The 19,935-nt window shown below is 36.2% G+C and overlaps 1 protein-coding gene across 1 annotated transcript; it reads right to left on the bottom strand.

Moving 5' to 3' along the window:
• Window positions 1-3,250: 3,250 nt before the first annotated feature.
• Window positions 3,251-4,941, bottom strand: LOC122608810 (3-beta-hydroxylase-like). Its single transcript, XM_043781891.1, has 2 exons — window positions 4,024-4,941; window positions 3,251-3,859 (listed from the first exon to the last, which is right to left on the bottom strand). Exons 1-2 carry the CDS (start codon window positions 4,939-4,941, stop codon window positions 3,251-3,253), a joined length of 1,527 nt encoding a protein of 508 aa, XP_043637826.1.
• Window positions 4,942-19,935: the final 14,994 nt, after the last annotated feature.

Raw genomic sequence — 19,935 nt, forward strand, 5'->3', positions numbered from 1 at the left:
ATTTTTTAGCTCAATGGCCATGGTTTGGGTTGCTTAAACCATAATTCCATCAACGTCGATATACTATACTTTTGTTCATATATAAAAATTGAAAGGAAATAGGTATTTTCGTTTTCTTTTTGCTTTTAGGGAGAATTTTTTCCTTTGTAAAATGTTGCATATAAAAATTGAGTTTTTATTTTATGGGAATTGAGTTTTTCATTCATGTAAAGCTTTTAGCGTGAGAAGTTCTAAATACATGTCTTTTGTTTTTATCAACTTGGAATACATAGATATCGATCCATTGAGTTCTTTGATTTGTTACCCAATTTATATTTATAAGGTTGAGTTCTTTTTGTTTCCAACTTTTACTTAAAATATTTCATTTTGCACTGTCATATACGGAGTAATATTTTTGATGAAATCGAATTTGAAGATTACCACCAAAAGGGTGCCTATGGTGTTTGGTTTACATGTGAAAAGCAACGTGTGTCGCTTTTGCACACGACGGAACCATTGACGGCCCTTTAACATTATAAGCTATACTTACAAAGTTAAAAGTTCTAAAAGGATTTTATCAGCTTCAAAATTTTAAGCATGGTTGATGAATTTTTTTGATATTTTTTTCCACAACTCCATTCGTCATATATCAAGTGGAGAGGATCTCGGTTACTCCAATTTTAACTATATATATATATTTTTTTGAAGTACTAAAATTATTTTGATTAATGGATTAGAGTTGAAAATGTATTACATTGGGAGATGAGAGACAACTTGGTTATCAATTTCATATTCACAAAAAGTCGTGCATTGTGATGTACTTATTCATGCGTTGCGTCTAGAGGTGGCGTATCGTGACACGATAGGATACAAACACGATAAATCACGAACCTGTTAAGGCCAAACATGAATACGACACAATAATTATTCGTGTCAATTTTTCCAAACATGAACACGACACGATATTTAACAGGTTGCACGATAAGAAACCTGGTTGTTAACAAAAATCTAAATTTAAATCATCGAAATTGTTAAGGAACCTGCTCTGTTAAAGACAGGAAACCTATAAGACAATAAAAAACTTGGTAAGAGACCTATGAAGGAGTCTTAACAGGTCTTGTCGTGTCTTAACATGTTTCTTAGTGAGTTTCGTTTAGTATATATGTATATTACAAGTCTTAATGGGTTTTTCGTTTCTTAACGATTTTTTGTTCAAAGGTGCCTTTCGGAGCAATATATGGGGCGACAAAGAGAAAATCAAATAGAGTAAATTATACTTTTCGTCCCTGAAGTTGGCACGTTTTGTACTTTTTGTCCCTTAAGTGAAAAAATTACAATTTTGACCTTAAAGTTGGCAGATTTTTTCAATCATCGTCCATTGCCAAACGGTGTTAAGTTTTAGCCGTTAAGTCCCACACGTGCAAAACACGTGAGGGACTGAAAGTGCAAAAATCTACAAGTTCAGGGACAAAAACTGAAATTTACTTAAAATGCCGATATCTCACTCGTTTCTTTGAATTAGACCACGAAACCACCACCAAACTTCTCAAAACTAATTTCTGCACGAATCCTATTTAAAAGATTTCATATTCAACACTTTCCGGAAAACCCAAAATCTCGCCGGAAAACCAAGAAATTAGCTACAGTGATCCATCCAATTGAAAGTAGCTACTCATCTAACACATGCATATATATTTAGAGTTTATAGAATATAATACAATACATAAACATATATATAATTAATAAACCTCTATGAAAAGTAAAGGACTTTCTTTAATTATGGTATTCATCTAAATTATTTATTTATTATTATTACTTTTTTTGAAGGACTAGTTGTTTGTGGTTTTAACTCAAGACTTGAAACATGGTTTTAGACAAAAATGACCAACTAAAAGCTATTGTGCAAAATATAAACTAAATAAATCGAATACATTGTTGGTTTTTCGTCTACTTTGTATTGAAATATAGTTGATCTTCTTCGAGTCCAACCAATCTGTGTACGTAATTGATCAAATAATTAATAGAGATACAACCCCGTGTAAGTTTTAGATAAAAATGAAGACCCTAAATTCCTAATCACCCATATATAACCCAATATGATCTTCAGATTGTCAAAAGGTGGTTATATTTATCATTACAAACAAAACTACTTTTTTGTGTTTCTCGCGTACGGTTCACAAAATGTCAGATCATGTTTACAGTTTGGTTTATAATGCATGTAAAAATGGAGCAAAACTAAAACTCGTAAATATTAATAATAGGAAAATACATACCACGAGTTTTTCATTGCATTGGGCGCATCGAAAGCATGTTTTATGATAAGGGATTCAATCGGCAGATGTCATTACAATACTTTTCGGCGAAATTTTGAGTTTTTCGACAAGTATTGAATCTGAAATTTTTTGGTTAGGATTCGTGCGGAAATTAATTTTGAGAAGTTTGGTGGTGGTTTCGTGGTCTAATTCGAAGAAACGAGTGAGATATCGACATTTTAAGTTTTCCGGCGAATTTTCTGGCCACTCAGCCGGAGAAGATAAAGTAAATTTTAGTTTTCATCCCTAAACTTGTAGATTTTTGCACTTTCAGTCCCTCACATGTTTTGCACGTGTGGGACTTAACGGCTAAAACTTAACACCGTTTGGCGAGGGAAAAAACAACATCATTATTTCCTTCTAACTAGCTCAAGTTTACTTGCCTTAAAACTTATGTCCCCTATATATTTTATTAACATAATAAGTTTCCTCTTTAATGAAAGTTGATCGAGGACATAAAAAGTATGCTAAAAAGTTCAAATTTATCATTTAAAAATAAAAAATAAATAGGCATATTGTTATTTGTTTCACATTGATCATCATTCACCATTTAAAAATTTGGAATTAGTCATGTTTTACCTAATTTGAACTAATCAACTTTTTTAACGTTCATGTTAGTATGTTACTGATCGAACCTGAATAATGATATCTAATTAAACAATATAGAGTTTAAGACTGGGCACATATGGAGACTTGGTAGTACTTAATACCTCCACCTTTATGGAAATTAAACACTACTCTAACCAACCCTTGGCATTTTAATTAATTGATTGGGGTGACGAGAATCGAGATGATGAGATCATTCAAAATACGAAGTTGATGACTTAAATTAAACAAAAGTACTGCAAGTAAGTGAGTAACATTTATTTGAAACTTATTCATTTCGTGTTCACACAAAGTAAAATTATTTCAGGTTTTGCCAATTAATAGCATAAGTAAAATTATATCTGTAAAGATATCTAGAACCGAGGAGTTGCAACAAGTAGCAAAGGGAACTTCTTATGCACGGTAAGCCCAAATATCTCACTCATGTCCAATTCTTCCCCTCCTTTTCCATTTGGCAATGAAAAGTCATATTTGTATACCAAATTTGCTAAAGCAAGCTCATTAACCGCTATGGCAAAATGAATGCCCGGACACCCTCTTCGTCCACCGCCAAATGGAATGAACTCGTAATGTAACCCCTTATAATCAATGGAACTGTTCAAGAACCTCTCGGGTTTAAACTCTCCTGGTTCTTCCCACACCGTAGGATCTCTAGCTATCGCCCAAGCATTGATCACCACTGATGTGCCTGCCGTGATGTCATAGCCCATAAGTTTGACATCTTGAGTGGTTTCGCGCTGAACAAGTAGTGGGACTGGAATGTGAAATCGAAGGGTCTCTTTGATGACAGCCTTTAGGTACTTCATTTTGTCCAAATCCTCCTCATAAATCATAGATCTTCCATTAGCTATTTTTGTTACTTCTTGTTGTAATTTTTTCATCACTTGTGGATGTCTTACTAGCTCGCTAACGGCCCACTCTGTAATCGTAGATGTTGTACCAGTTCCGGCTGCAAATACGTCCTACAAGAATTATAAAATATTGAAGGGGGCTTGAAATCAAAACACATTAATTGTTGGGAGATACTTTTGCGCAACACATATATATTGTAACATATATGCATATTATACAACATCTGAAATAAATTGTGGTTAATGTACGTAGGGAATTGAATTTAAGGTCTTACCAAGATGACACCTTTGATGGAATCTTTGTCAATGATGAAGCCATCAGCTGTATTAGCATTTTCTTTCTGGACATCAAGCAAGATGTCTACTAAATCTTGACATTCATCCACCCCACAAACAAAACCATTCGTCTCGCTTCTTTTAGTTATATGTTCTTCAATAACACCTTCAAGAAACTCATCTAACTCTTTAGAAAGTTTCTTTGTTCGGTGATTTAAACCACTCAAACAATCCACCCATGACAACCATGGAATATAACTGCCGATGCTAACAACTCCTAAGAGACACATCATTTGTGACATCAAGTTTTTAAACTTTAAGCCACGATATGCTTTACCCAAGGCCATCCTACAAATAGCATTATTTGTAGACGACACTGTTAGCTCACTTAAATTAACTACGGAACCACAACTTTCTCTAATCTCTTGAATCAAAAGAGCCGTCTCTTCTTCCCTGACTTTTTTAAAGGATACTACGCGTTTATTACTTAAAAGGTGGACCACTGCAATGCTCTTAAGCTGTCTCCAATACTCTCCGTACGGAGAAAATGCTATATCCTTGGAACCATAAAAAAGTGCATTAGGAACTTTCAATTGGGGTCTACTAGAGAAGATTAAATCATGGGTTTTCAAGATTTTTTCAGCTACTTCTACAGACGATGCTACAAGCATCGGCACGCTGCCAAGATGAATCAGCATTAGTGGACCGTGTTTCTTGGCCAAGTCCAAGAGCGAGCAATGGAGGCTCGCTCCTAGCTGATGGAGATTCCCGATGAACGGGAGCTTCCAAGGAGATGGTGGTAAGTTTTTTTTGTTTCTAGACTTAGAAACAACCCGCCATTTAGTAAACAATACCCAAATCACTAAAACTAGGGAAATTGAAAAAACAAAAGGGGATTCTTGTATAAATAGAAACATTACTACAAGATGATCTTTTTTCAATTCTATAATTAGTGAATGGCAAAATGGTAAGTGATTGATGTGTTTTTGTTCATTGCAACCACGACTCTTATACGATCTATATATATAAGATTTCCACACTGCACCCGTCTTAATCTTGCATCTAGTTTATTTACTGATTAATTAATTAATTACTTTTATTGGCCGGGGTGTGTCAATGACGTGATGTATTAAACATAGAATCACATGTCGTACTGATTTGGTCATTGTCGTATTATAATTAAACAAAACAATAAAAGACGATGTACTTTATTCATGTTGATTTCTTGACAGCCAAATATATAGACCATACAACAACATAACACCAATACTTCATTCCGACTTAGACGAAGTATGTGAAAAAACTAATACAGTTAATAAATTTATTTTTCAAATTAATATAGTTTCAATTCAAAAATAATTATCAAATTAATATAGTTTTAAAAATATTTTGGTTTTTTTCTAAACTAATATAACGGGGTATATATTTATTAAATTAAAAAATAAAAAAAGCTCCTAATTAATCACGAGTTTTTTTTCCATACAAATTCATAATTATAGATGGTTTCCGGGTTAATAAACTAGTTGGAATGTCATTTGTGAAAAAAACATTCGTAATAAAAGACACATTAAAAATCGACTCTTCTTTATCCTTTTAATTAAACAGATTCACAAATTGGCTCAAATCATCATGTATATCATCACCAGATTCCAAGATTAGTTTTGTGTACGTTTGGTAGGGAGAAATTTAAGGAAATGAAATGATCAGAGAAACAAAATAAAGATAAATGAAATAGTCTGAATCTAGTGAATTCTTTTGTTTGGTAAGGACAAAGAAATTAACATCAAAATCATTTCTTATGTTTTTGGTAAGAAAATTTAAAGAAATGAAGAAAAAAAGTTATTAACATTTAATTTTATTAAAAATCCTGTTAACTTTATATTTAGTAGTGCTTGTTTTGTAAACTTGTATTTGATATGTCCTTGGTGTTTAATATGTTTAGATTAAGGGGTTTGTCTTGTAATTAGTCATGTACTTGCTTGTAATTAATTAAGGGGTTTATATGCAAATTATAAGCATATACAAACCCTCACATGGAAGGAAATAATAACCTTTTGACCAATTAATTATTGCATGTTCTAATACCTATATTCTCTCTCAATACCTACATTCTCATTTCACATAAAGGTTCATTACACATTTTAGCACATAATACACTTGGTATCAGAGCTAAATCACATCGTGTGAAAGATCCATGGCTTGATTTTGTTCATTGTTTGTGCTAGATTGTGTATTTCATCCACTGTTCTGAAAACCGGAAATCAATACCGGTTTTCCAGATTTCCCGAATAGAAGTACTAAAACCAGAATTCTTCGAGTTGTTACATGTTCTAAAACCGGGATTCATCACCGGTTTTACTTGTCTTCTGTACTTGTTTATTTTAATCACAATACCTGGTTTACACCAAAACCGGTATTAGTTACTTTATTCGTAGATAATAAAAAGCTACTCATAATCAATAACTAACTTCTTGAAAACCGGTTTTTCTGAAGATCATCAGAATACCGGTATCAGTTAGTTGATTAGAATTTTATCTTCTTTGCCTTTAATAATACCTGGTTTATTCCAAAACCGGTATTTGTTCTCTTATTAATCATTTAGTTAATATCTTCAAGTATTTTCCCGAAAACCGGTATTAGTGCTCTTATTCACTGAATACCGGTATTAGTAAGGGTTTTGACTGTGTGATTGAGTTTGAAAGTGAAAATACCTGGTTTACTCCAAAACCGGTATTTGTTATTCTATTGTTTACTTTGATAAACTGAGTTTCTGCTCAAATTTTCATTTGAAAACCGGTATTTGCCCTTCTTTATCAAATTTCGGTATTAGTTCTGTTATTACCCAAAACCGGATTTCGTTGACTTCTGTTTGTGTTGTGTGTTGAAATACCTGGTTTACATCAAAAACCGGTATTTGTGCTACTTTTCATCTATTTCTGGTAAAAGTTACCCAGCTCAAACTTTTTCAGACTTACAATCAGTTCTTCCTTTCTGAGCAATGGCTTCTCAAGACTCTTTAATTCTTGGTAACGAATCAAGGCCTCCTATTTTGTATCGTGACTGTTACCCACTCTAGAAGAATAGATTCTTGAACTGGATTAAGAAACAACCTCTGGGGACTGATATCCTCGTTGAACACATTAATCCAGTCACCAAAGAACCTCTTCCCCCTGAGAGTTGGAATATTACTCAAATAAATAGATCTCAAGGTGATAATCTTGCTTTACATCATCTCTACATGGCCCTTCCAAATGATATCTACTGTAATGTAGACTCATATGACACTGCAAAAGACATCTGGGATGAATTAGAAAGACAACTTCAAGGATCTGATCTATCATCCACCATTCGTCACTCTAATGTTCTTCATCTCTATGAAACCTTCAAACAAGAAAAGGGTGAATCTCTTCTAGATGCCTACACTCGTTTCTGCACTGTCATTAATGCTTTAAGAAATGAGAAGGTTAAGAAGACTGAGATGGAATTGAAAATCAAATTCTTGAACTACCTTGATCCAGTTTGGCATAAGTATGGTACTCAACTTAACCAACATTCTGATTTTAAGGATCTTACCATTCACACTCTATATGAGAAGTTGAAGCTCAATGTTCGTGATGTCATGGCAAAACAAGCCTCCTCTTGTGAAAAACTCATTTCAGATCCTCTTGCTTTGGTTGCTAACAGAATGACACATCCACTCTTCAATTCCAATGCAGCTAATATCATTCTAGATCTTGATTCTTGTAATATCAATGCCTCTGAGTTGGATGACAAAGAACAACAAATGTATAATGATTTGGCATGTTTCACCCGATCTTTCAAGTCAAAGTATTTCAACAAGAAACCTACAAATAATCAACTTCGTACATCATCAGTGTCCTCTTATGCTCGTAACAATCAATCTTCAAGGTTTCACACCCCGTCTGAGAATGCTGGACCTGAAAAGAAATATGATGCTCCAAAGTCATTTGAGAAGAAGATTCTGGAAAAGAAACCTGAAGACAAGAGATGTTTCAACTGTGGTCAAACAGGACATTTTGCTATCTATTGTCCCAAACCAAACAGAAGAACTCTACTTATTATCAGAATAAACTCTTGCTTGTTAAGCAACAAGAAAGTGGAGTTGCACTTCTTGCAGAGGACGACTAGTGGTTGCATCTATCAGATGAAGAAACTGAGGAACTTGCTGCTAATGTTTGCTTCATGACCAAAATCAAACGATCCAAAGAGCTTGAAGAAGAAGGTAACAGTTCAGAATCTGATGATGATGAGGTATGCCATATCCCTAAATGTGATCTTGCTCGTTTAGTGAACAATTGTGAACAAACTGATTTTACAAATGCCTCATTGAAAGAAGAAGTTGCAAAATTAACCTATGCTTTACAAGAAAAGGAAAATTCTTTAACTAAAGTCAAACAAGATTTTAACATTCTTCAAAAAGATTTTAAAGATTTAACATCCAGTAATGCATCGGTTTCTTTTACTACTTCTTCTGAATTACATCTTTCCAATAAAGAACTTGGGCTCAAAGTATTTGAACTTAACCAAATCATCAAAGAATTAAAAATTGCACAATCAAATGAAATGTTTAGAGCAAATGCTTTGGCCGAGGATCTTGTAGCTCTTCAGTCTAAGTTCAACGATTCCATCCCTACAGTGAAAGAATTACAAAATCAAATTTCTGATTTAAATCATGCATGTTGCATCAAAGATTCTCAGAACCAAAAACTCAAAAATAAAATTGATGAACTCACTGATGAAGTCAAGTTTTATAAAGTTAAGGTTTACAGAATTGATCAATCCAACAAGCAAATCTTTTTAAACAAACCAAGAGATTTTGAAGATTTCACTAAAGGGTTAGGATTTGAAGATCCAAATAACTTACTCACAGGACAACTCATTGTACCACCCCTGTATGATGAAAACATGATGCGGTATGGTCTGCTCAGTCAATTTGTCCGACCCAGTTATGATGATTTTGATACTAGAAGAACAATTATCCAAATGTGAAGTTAAAATTAACTATGATCACATCAATGATTCATATGATTTGTTTAATCTTCCACTTTGTCCTAAAAACAAAAAACACTCTGTTATAATTGTCGAATTGGATGAAAACTCAAGTGAAAACTCAACTGAAAAACAAACTGTTGAGCAGTCAAGTGAGTCCAAATCTGAAAAAGAAATAATTCCTCCGAAACCAGCTCCAGTTCGACCATACATTCCACAAAGTGTTTTGGAAAAACAAATAGAAGATTTGAAACAAACATTAAATGAGAAACAAAATGTGATAGATGCTCTTCTGTCTCAAAATCACTATAACAAAGATGTCCCAGATATTGAACTTCAAACTTCCAGTGTTATCTATGATTGTTCCGATCTTAACTGTCCAGTATGTGTTGTCTTGAATCCCACACCTTGCTCTTCTGTTGATACTACTTGTGAACGTATTGATTCTTTTGTGCAAACTAACTGGGATTATGTTAAGACCTAGAATGCTGCCACCCAAACCGATCAAGACAGCATTAATTATAATGACCATGATGAGGAAGAAATAGTGTCAGTGGATCAATCTGAACATGTCTTTCCAAATGTTTTTAATACCGGACCACTTCAATTTTCTGAAGAAACTCAATCTTATCTAAGTAAAATTGATTCTGTTACCAAAAGATTTGAACTTGAAAGAGATCAACGTTTAAACCTTTTAACTGAATTTAATAAACTTAAGATAGAAGTGGAGTATAAAAACATCGTACTTCAAGCTTTTGCAAATAATGACAAGGAAAAGGCATCAAAGTTACTACAGTCTGGTCCTTTCTCAAAATTTTTGAATGTAACTCGTACTTTGGATACTTCCACTGATACTACCTCTTCTTCAGCTCAACAAACTGAAACATTCATTCAAATCCAAGTCTACTTGGATGAAATTGCTGCATTGACAAAAGCTTTAGAAAAGGAAAAGCAAAGCAAAATCGCCATATACGACTCTCATCAAAAAGACAAAAAGGTTTTTCAAAATAAATCAACCATTTTTGCAACTAAAGAATGGCGATATTGCAAAATCATCAAAGAACTTACTGGTTACAAACCTGAGTTACCAAATGTCAATGCAACAAAGTCATCCAACAAGACTTCGAGGTCTTCAAAGACCAAAGTCCCTAGTGTGTCTATAGAACCCGATCTAAAGGACCCAAAGTCTGATTTAGATCTGTCAAACCTCCCGGATCTTAACAACTTCTTGGAAGAAAATAACACTTATGATCCTGAACTGGAAACCAAATTTGTTAAAAAGGAGAAAAAGGAAGATCCCACATTAAGAAAAATTCCCAACAAACACCCCTTGCCAGCCGCTTGTTTACCAAGGAAGACACCACGAAGAAAAATCACTAGTTCTAGTCTGAAGTCCTTTGAGAATACCGGACAATACCGCAAAGACAATTAACACTCCAAACACTCCTGTCAAACTGACCACCCCATCACCAAAGAGAAAACTTACTAAAATGAAACTGCCTCAACAACCAAAGGATAGAAAGTACTCTATTTCTACCAAACATCATCTAACCAAACCTAAGCTCACCGTTATTAAAGATCATTCTGGAAAGATTACTAGATGTCAAGATTAGTACGGTTGGTTCCCTTTTAACACTAAAAAACAGTCAACACCCATCCATCTCACCCCTAAAAGGCAACCTAAAACAACCCACTTTAAGCAGTTTTCTTCTAACCTAAAAACTTTTCATGTTTCAGGTGACTTGTGCTTAGATTGTCGAAGTAAATGGATTCCTAAAGATAGACACTTAGCTGCATCTAGGAGAGTCAAGCATGATAAAGAGTCAACTTCTGTGAAACAAGTGTGGAGAGTTCGTAGGACTAGTTCATTAGATAGTTCCAAGTCTTGTAGGACTAGTTCTATTTAATATCTCTCTTCTTTTGAAACTATTTTAATGTCTGTATTTTGTATCTTTCTTTTGAACTAAGTGACTGTGTTTCGTATCTTCAATAAATGTATGAATGTTTTGTGTGTTTATTATTTGTTCCTTTAATATAAAATGCATGATTTGTTCTTATCATAATTCTACATCATTTAATCATTTTGCACATTTTACCTCTAACCATCAATGGACCCAGTTCAAGTGGGGACCTAAACCAATACTTCCTGTTTTGTCAGGAATTCTTCATCTGTGTCTGGTATATCGACTCCGGATGTTCCAGACACATGACTGGCAATAGATCTATTCTTCAGAATTTTGTCAAAAAGTTCATGGGCACAGTTCGTTTTGGAAATGATCATATTGCTCCAATACTTGGATATGGTGACATTATTCAAAATGGGATCACTATCAAACGTGTCTCATATGTGGAAAGTCTTGGTCACAATCTATTCAGTGTTGGTCAATTTTGTGACAATAACCTTCAAGTCCTGTTTAGACGCCATGAATGTAAAGTGCAGACTGAAGAAGGGGTAGATATTCTGACTGGCTCTCGAGATGACAACTTGTTTACTATCGATCTTAATAACATCCCATCAACTTCCTCTGAAATTTGTCTTCTCTCAAAAGCTTCTGCTCAACAATCTTGGTTATGGCATAGACGCATGTCTCATCTCAACTTCCATACCATCAATGCTCTTGTTGATAAACAACTTGTAGATGGTCTGCCTGACTTCAAGTATGACATCAATCATGTTTGTTCAGCGTGTGCAGTTGGCAAACTAAAAAGGGCGTCTCACAGACCAAAGAAACATCTGAGCACTGATGCTCCTCTTCATCTTCTTCACATGGACTTATGTGGTCCTATGCGTGTTCAAAGCATTCATGGTAAACGATACATTCTTGTTATCGTTGATGACTATTCTCGCTACACGTGGGTCTACTTTCTTCGTGAGAAAAGTGAAGCTCCTCAAGTCATTATTGACTTCATTAAACGGACTCAAGTTAATCTTCAAGCTTCTGTTCGTTATGTTCGATCTGATAATGGTACCGAGTTTAAAAACACTACACTTGAGTCATTTTTCTCTTCTGTCGGTATCTCTCATTAACTTTCCACTGCACGAACTCCACAACAAAATGGAGTGGTTGAACGTCGTAATCGCACACTTGTTGAAGCTGCAAGAACCATGCTTGCTCACTCTCGACTTCCTCCTAATCTATGGGCCGAAGCCATTGCTACTGCATGCTTTACTCAAAATAGATCGATTATCAATAAGCGATTCGACAAAACTCCATATGAAGTCATCAACAAGAGAAAACCAAATGTGAATTACTTTCATATCTTTGGATGTGTATGCTATGTTCTCAATGACCATGACAATCTTGGAAAATTTTAACCAAAGGGAGATGAGGCCTATTTCATTGGTTATTCACGTGAATCCATTGCTTATCGTGTTTATAATCGTAGAACCAAGAAAGTGGTAGAAAGCATGAATGTCAAATTTAATGAACTATCTGGAATGCTCCTCGATCATCATTTTTCAGCATCCTCTGTCTCTACTCCTCCAGCTCACTCCCCTAAATCAGTATCTGATCATTCTCACAATTTCCCATGTCCAACCACTGAAGAGTTAGACACAGTTTTTGATGAATTTTATCATGATTCTCCGTCAACAAAGGAACCTACCATCTCTGAAATTGAATCCTCATCTTCAACAAATTCTCAGTTCAAAAGCTCATCTTCATCTAAACAGAACACCTCTCCTTCATCATCAATAAATTGTTCCACTCATTCCCCCCCAGATACTCTATCATCAAGAAATCCTTCAAACTCCTGTCCATCATCTAGCTCCAACTCAGATCCTGAAGAAATGGCTCTACCTGATGAACCAACATATGAACAAGTTGTTGAACAACATTCTCCCACCTTTCTTAATCCCGATGAAAATAACGAACCAGCTGAACCGTTACCTCATTCTCGAAAATGGTCTCGATCCATGCTTCCGCATCCACCAAGTCAAATCATTGGTGATCCATCTGCTGGTCTAACCACTCGAGCCGCTTTCGCTAATGAATGCTTGTTTGTCAATTTCTTAAGCATGGTCGAACCTACTAACGTCACAAAAGCTCTATGTGATCCAGACTGGGTAAAAGCCATGCAAGATGAACTGTCTCAATTCGAACGTCTCGAAGTGTGGAAATTGGTTCCTAATCCATACATTCACAAGGAACCAATAAAGACCAAATGGATATTTAAGAATAAGAAAGATGAAAGTGGCGTTGTTGTTCGCAATAAAGCTAGACTTGTTGCTAAAGGATATTCTCAACAAGATGGAGTTGATTATGATGAAACATTCGCTCCTGTTGCTCGTATTGAAGCCATTCGCATTTTCCTTGCTTATGCAGCATTCAAGAACTTTACTGTTTATCAAATGGATGTTAAATCGGCTTTTCTTAATGGGGTTCTCAAAGAGGAAGTATATGTCGAACAACCAGAACGATTCATTGATCCAAAACATCCAGATTATGTTTACAAACTTGACAAAGCTCTCTATGGATTGAAGCAAGCACCACGTGCATGGTATGATGCTCTTACCACATATCTTCTGAACTCTGGATTCTCTAAAGGTACTATCGACCCTACTCTGTTTATCAAACGGCAAGGTAACGATATACTTTTGATCCAGATATATGTAGATGATATTATATTCGGTTCGACTAATCCTAAGTATTGCAAAAACTTTTCTGCATTAATGGTCAAGCATTTCGAAATGAGCATGATGGGCGAACTAAACTTTTTCCTTGGCTTACAAGTTAAACAACTTTCAAATGGGATTTTCATTTGTCAAAATAAATATATTCTTGATATTTTGAAAAAAATTGACATGGCAAACTGCCAACCAATTGCCACACCAATGGATCAAAGAACTAAAATTCATGCTGATATCAATGGAAAACCATACAATCAGAAACTTTTTCGCAGTATGATTGGATCTCTCATGTACTTAACAGCTAGTCGACCGGACATTATGTTTGCCACTTGCATGTGTGCTCGCTTCCAAGCTAACCCTATGGAAAGTCATGCTCAAGCTGTAAAACGAATCTTTCGGTATCTTAAAGGAACTATAAATCTTGGTTTATGGTACCCAAAAGATACTGGATTCGAGTTAATAGCTTTTTCAGATGCAGACCATGCTGGATGCAAGTTAGACCGCAAAAGTACTTCTGGGAGTGTACAGTTTCTAGGTGACAAGTTAGTAGGTTGGTCCTCAAAGAAACAATCTTGTGTGTCCACCTCAACTGCTGAGGCTGAATATGTGGCTGCTGCAAGTTGCTGCTCACAAGTTTTGTGGATGAAAACTCAACTTTCTGACTATGGATTCAAATATGATCGAATACCAATCTACCGTGACTCCAAAAGTGCTATCGCCATCTCTTGCAATCCTGTTCAACACACACGGACAAAGCACATCGATGTAAGGTATCATTTTATCAAAGACCATGTCGAAAAAGGTAACATCGAACTCTACTTTGTTCCAACTGACTACCAACTTGCTGATCTGTTCACTAAACCATTAGATCGCCAACGGTTTACTTATTTGATCACTAAGTTAGGTATGCTTGATCTACAAACCTAATATGCCCTAATAACATGTTGTCTATGTTTATTTTCCTGGTCAAAACGCTTGCCATCTGCTCTTATATGCAATGTTTGAGGGGGAGAAAAAGGGTAGAATGCATGTTTTTAGGGGGAGTTTGTAAATTTCTTATCTATGTGTGTCTGAATGATTTTTCCTAGGGGGAGTTTGTCCGTATTTCTTTGCCTTAAGTATCATCCTTAGAAATCTTAAACCTAAAAAAAAAAAAAAAAGCCGGTTTTGACCAAACCGGGTCAAACCAACCGGGTCAAATCCCGGCTTTGACCGCTATAAATACCCCTCTTTGACCCTCATTTGATTTTTTCCAAAATTTTCTAAGTTTTTCTTTCCTTCCTTTAAAACCGACTTTCTCTAATTCCCGGCATTAGTTCATTTATCTTGATATAACGAATCCCGGTATTCATTCTGCTATCTGGCAAAACCGGCTTTCAGGTATAATCATTCTCCAATACCGGCTTTCTTTTTCTTTATACTTTCTATTACCGGGTTTCAATTTTTCAAACCTTTAAAATCGGTTTTCATATCTTTTGATTATGTAATACCGGTTTTCATATCTTTTGATTATGTAATACCGGTTTTCATATCTTTTGGTTATGTAATACCGGTTTTCATATCTTTTGATTATGAAATACCGGTCTTCATATCTTTTGATACTATAAAACCGGTTTTCATATCTTTTGATACTGTAAAACCGGTTTTCATTTCTTTTGATACTTTATTACCGGTTTTCATGGTTTTTCATGATTTTATTTTTCCCAGGGGTGATTTCTTGACTCTTACGTGATCTTCTTGTATCATTTATCTTTGTTGAGTATTCGAGTATCTTATCTTTCCTATTTCAATTCTGATTTACTTTATGCTTAATTGTCATGTGATTATACTATGTGCAAGAATTACTTTACATGCATGTTTATCTGTTATGATTGCTTAACTGCTTATATCGTGCTCTGTCTATATTAGTTGGATTGTATATCTCAGCAAGTGCATCGATATCAAGTATTTACTTGATATCTTGATGCTTTGCATAATATCAGTATATCATACTGGTATTGATTCTTAAAATTTTCATTTTTATAAAATGTTACTCTGTCCAAAATTTTTAAAATGATTTTTCATCATCATATCTTACTTTTCATAAGATTCATATCATTGTGTTCTCACATCATTTCATTTTTGATCAATCTAATGTTCATTAATCTATCTGAGTTCACACATATTGTTTGCCACATTTCTTCTTGCATATATTTTTGATTATACATTTTTTTTCTCTAAGAAGTAAGGTATTGAACGCCTTGATGTACTACATTTACATCTTCTGTGAAAAAGGCTGTATAATCATTCATATCTTTCAAACATACTGTTGTCATACATCGGGTTTTCTTTAGAAGCAAGACATTGAACGCCTTGATGTACTGTCTTTGCATCTTCTGTAAAACAGGGTGTATGTTCAATTTATTTTTCAATAAAACTAAACTTTTTCCTATCTTACACTGTTTTTCCTTAAGAAGTAAGGTATCGAACGCCTTGTTGTACTACCTTTACATCTTTTGTGAATAAACAGTGTAAGATGAATCTTGGTGATTAATTTAACCTTGGAAACAATGTTTCCCATTCGTATTCTTGTTAATTTCAGAATGGAGTTTCTACAAGATGGGGCTACAGAACAAATGACAAATAATTTTCGTCTCATGATTCCATTTACATGTCCATATGGAATTATCCCGGTGATGCTTACATATCACCCAATGCTTAATGTTTTGACCATCACCGCCGAAGGCATTGAAGAGGAACTCCTATTTCAAATGTGGCAAACCATTGAATTCGTTCCCGCAAGAGGAAGAGCTTGTCCCTTCTTTCGTTTCTCTCTCCAAACTACTGATGGTGCTTCTCAGCAGTTTACATTCAATCTCAATGATTTCCGTACTATCTTACAATTCCCTGCTACTGATTCTAGACCGGGAGAAACAAGTTTTGTTGAAACTCCACCAACACTTGAGATGCTACATCGTGTTCATGAGTTAGGATATGATGGAGAGATTGCAGCACTGAGTAAACTTAGAAAGAAGAATTTTCACCCGTTATGGCACACACTTTGCTCCATCATCAACAATTGTTTGTCACCATCTCACAAAGGTCAAGATGACTTCACAAAGGCCACACTTTCTTATCTTTTTGGAATTGCTTTCGATGTAAATCTGGACTTTGCTGCTATTGCATTTGATCATCTCCGACTACAAGTAAATGGAAAGTTCACGACCAACAAGAAATACATTGCTTTCATCTGTTTCGTGTCTGTCATTTTGGAGCACTTCGTCAACAACAACGACAACATTCAATGTTTTCCCACCTCAAGACGTGCATTCATTTCAAGCTTCCGAAGTGTTTATACAAATAACAGAATCGAATCTATTAACTTCATGCCTATTCCTGAAACTCTGCTTCGCCAGGTGCCATTAGATAATCCTGATCTCAGGATTTACAGAGAGTACTTAGACGAGCGTATGGCTGCTCACCATCGAGCTGTGCCTTCCCTACGCCCGCATAGGTCGCCAAGAGAGGGTCATAGGTCTAGGAAAAGAAAAGAGGGGTCTGGAGTAGTTTTGGCACCTGGCTTATCTGTTCCTTCGTCTTCTTCTTCTTCTGCAACCGACATACCTGAATCATCTGCTCCACAAAGAAAGAAACATAAGTCTCGTCACCTCAAATCTTCCAAATCAAAGTCTAAATCAACAACATCTTCATCTTTCACTGCTCCTTCTCCACTCACTACTTCATCTTCTTCTTCTGAAACTCCTTCTTCACCATCTTCATCATCTTCTACTGAAAGGCACCTCCCAATTCCCAAATTTGTTGTCCGTGTAAGAACTCCTCTTCTACCTATTCCTGAGGAATCTCATGAAGAACAATCCTCATCTCATCATGATGACAGTAACGATGAACCTCCTTTGAATGAAGTTCTCTTTGATATTCCGGAGGAACAAGGTGGTCTTGAGGGTGAGGTCGAAAAACATAATGGAGGGAATGTGTGGTCCGGGATAGGTATAGGGCATAAAGAAAACGATGGCCCTCCGACAGTTCAACCAACTAACCGGGATGCCACCACTAGGATAGAAGTCGAGGACTCCCCAACCTCGCATTCTACACCTTCTCGCCACTCTGGATCCTCTCTACAGGATCCAGTTTCATCATTGCACAGGCACCAACCGCATCCACTATCGACTTCTCATTCGGAGGATGTTGATATTGAAGCAGTGGAGACTTCTACCTCTCTCCCAACTTCATTTACTCACACCTTAGAGTCTAGATCCCCTAGGACACATATTTCTGAGCACGCACATTCTTTGAATGTTGCTTCAACAGACCGATAGTCGGTTGTTCCACCGTCTCGAGGAGTGTCTGGAAGTCCTGTCTATGTGTTCATACCACAAGTAACCTTGACAGGCGCTGCGGAGTTGAGCTTTGAAGAAGCAAGGCTTGCCGTGCATTTTCAAAGTAAAACTCCCAGTCCAACGGGCTCTCTAGGAGACTCCGGAAGTCCCACCAACCGGAACATTGTGCTCGGCATTCGTGCTAAGTCAATTCGTTTTGAAACAACCAATGTCGAGCAATCGCTTCATAAATCATTGGGAAGCCCTGATGGCTCACACCATTCAGGCCACACTGTAAACCCAACGGAGCCTACAGTTGTGACAACGACATCTACGTCGGTCTATCAAGGTCTTCCTCTGTCTCCCGAAACACAAGCCGAAGTGCTCCGCATTGAAAAAGGTAAAGTTGTCGCCATCCCTTCTGTTTCATGCTATGAGCCCCCAGTTATCTCCGAACGAGTTAATAATCCAATTAATCGAGAAGAGCGAGAAGCTGTTGTAGCCTTAGATGCTCAAGGCCTCCTTCATCAAAGACATACTAATCCTCGCCCGCCAAAACCAATATTACATCTTGAACCATCTTCGCCTCACTCATCACCTTCTTCCTCTTCATCCGATTCGCTCCCTAAGAAACTTTCTGGTCCAATGCCTCCCGAAAGTCGTGCAAATCTTGATTCTCTCTATGATTCTCTTCTTGCCAATCTTATTTCTCTTGATGGACAAACCGATTCATTCGATCTTGCAATCCAAGCATCCATTCAAGCTCGCTTTGATCATATGCACCAACTTAAACTTTCCCAAGATCAAGCAGCTCAAGATCTATTTTTAAAAGAGGCACAACTCGAAGCGGCACTTAAAAGAATAACCGAGCTAGAAGCTTCTTGTAAAACAACTGCAGTAACACATCGGAGGCGTGATGATCCTGATGATCAGGATCAACACGAGGGGGAGAACATTGAACGTACGGAAGAAGTTAATGTTGAAGAGTCAGTGGCTGGAGCTAGCGCTGCAATAGAAGTTATTCGTGATTCAGATATGAGAGATGATGCTCAGTCTCGAGGCCTCAGTCTTGATCCCATACTTATTATTGAAGATGCTAATAATGATTCTCAAGATGTTGATGATTTTGATTTTGGAGGCAATGATATTGATCCTAATGATGACTATGATTCTTCTGGTAATGACGATCTTCCTCCCCCAAGCTTTGATAACTATCCGAAAGTCCCTCAACCAAAACCTTCACTCAATCAATTGAACTTTGACCAACTCATTCATCATCTCAATCATCCCCAAATTCATATCAACCCTAGAGCACCACAAGTCCAAAATAATGAAGGAGGCTTTCGATCAAATGAAAAGAGAAGAATCAATTATCTCACCATTCATCCGAACTTGTTCAAATTAACAAAATTCCTTGAAGAAAAGGCTTCTCAAATCTTCTCTGAAAAACAAGAGCTGAAAAAGATCAACATTGATGAACTAAGAGCAAGAAGGGCATACGAGTTTGATCATCAAAGGAACAAGTACTTAGAAGATCTTTTGAAAGCCAAAAGCCAAAGAGCAAACAAAGTGTGGAAAAACCAGTTCAAGATGAAAATTGTTGAAGTAATTGGTTTCCACTTCAAAGAATGGCGTGAACCAGGGTTTGCTAGACCTCCGGGGCTAATGTGGTTTGTTGTTAAACGAGAAGACGGGCGTCAGTACATGTTCGGAGAAGCGAGACTTAATTTACTATCTGCTGATGACTTGATCTTTCTCCTTCACCATTTTGGAAGTAAGCTTGTTCAACAGGATCCTGAGAATCAAGAAGCATATTATGCGGTCAAGAGATATATGGACAGTCTTATCCTAAGTCAGACCAATGACTTCCAATTGGCTATTGAAAGGAGGAGAAAGAAAGTTAACCTCACGGTGCCCAATCAAAGGATCAAAGGAATCAATCTGGAAAATTTCAA

The sequence above is a fragment of the Erigeron canadensis genome, chromosome 7 (assembly GCF_010389155.1).
Source record: "Erigeron canadensis isolate Cc75 chromosome 7, C_canadensis_v1, whole genome shotgun sequence".
Classification (NCBI taxonomy): domain Eukaryota; kingdom Viridiplantae; phylum Streptophyta; class Magnoliopsida; order Asterales; family Asteraceae; genus Erigeron; species Erigeron canadensis.

Excerpts from the sequence above, each read along its gene's own strand:
- LOC122608810 (XM_043781891.1), bottom strand. The coding sequence starts at position 4,941 with ATGTTTCTATTTATACAAGAATCCCCTTTTGTTTTTTCAATTTCCCTA. Across the intron at positions 3,860-4,023 it reads CCATCAAAGGTGTCATCTTG|GACGTATTTGCAGCCGGAAC; the intron begins GTAAGACCTTAA and ends TAATTCTTGTAG.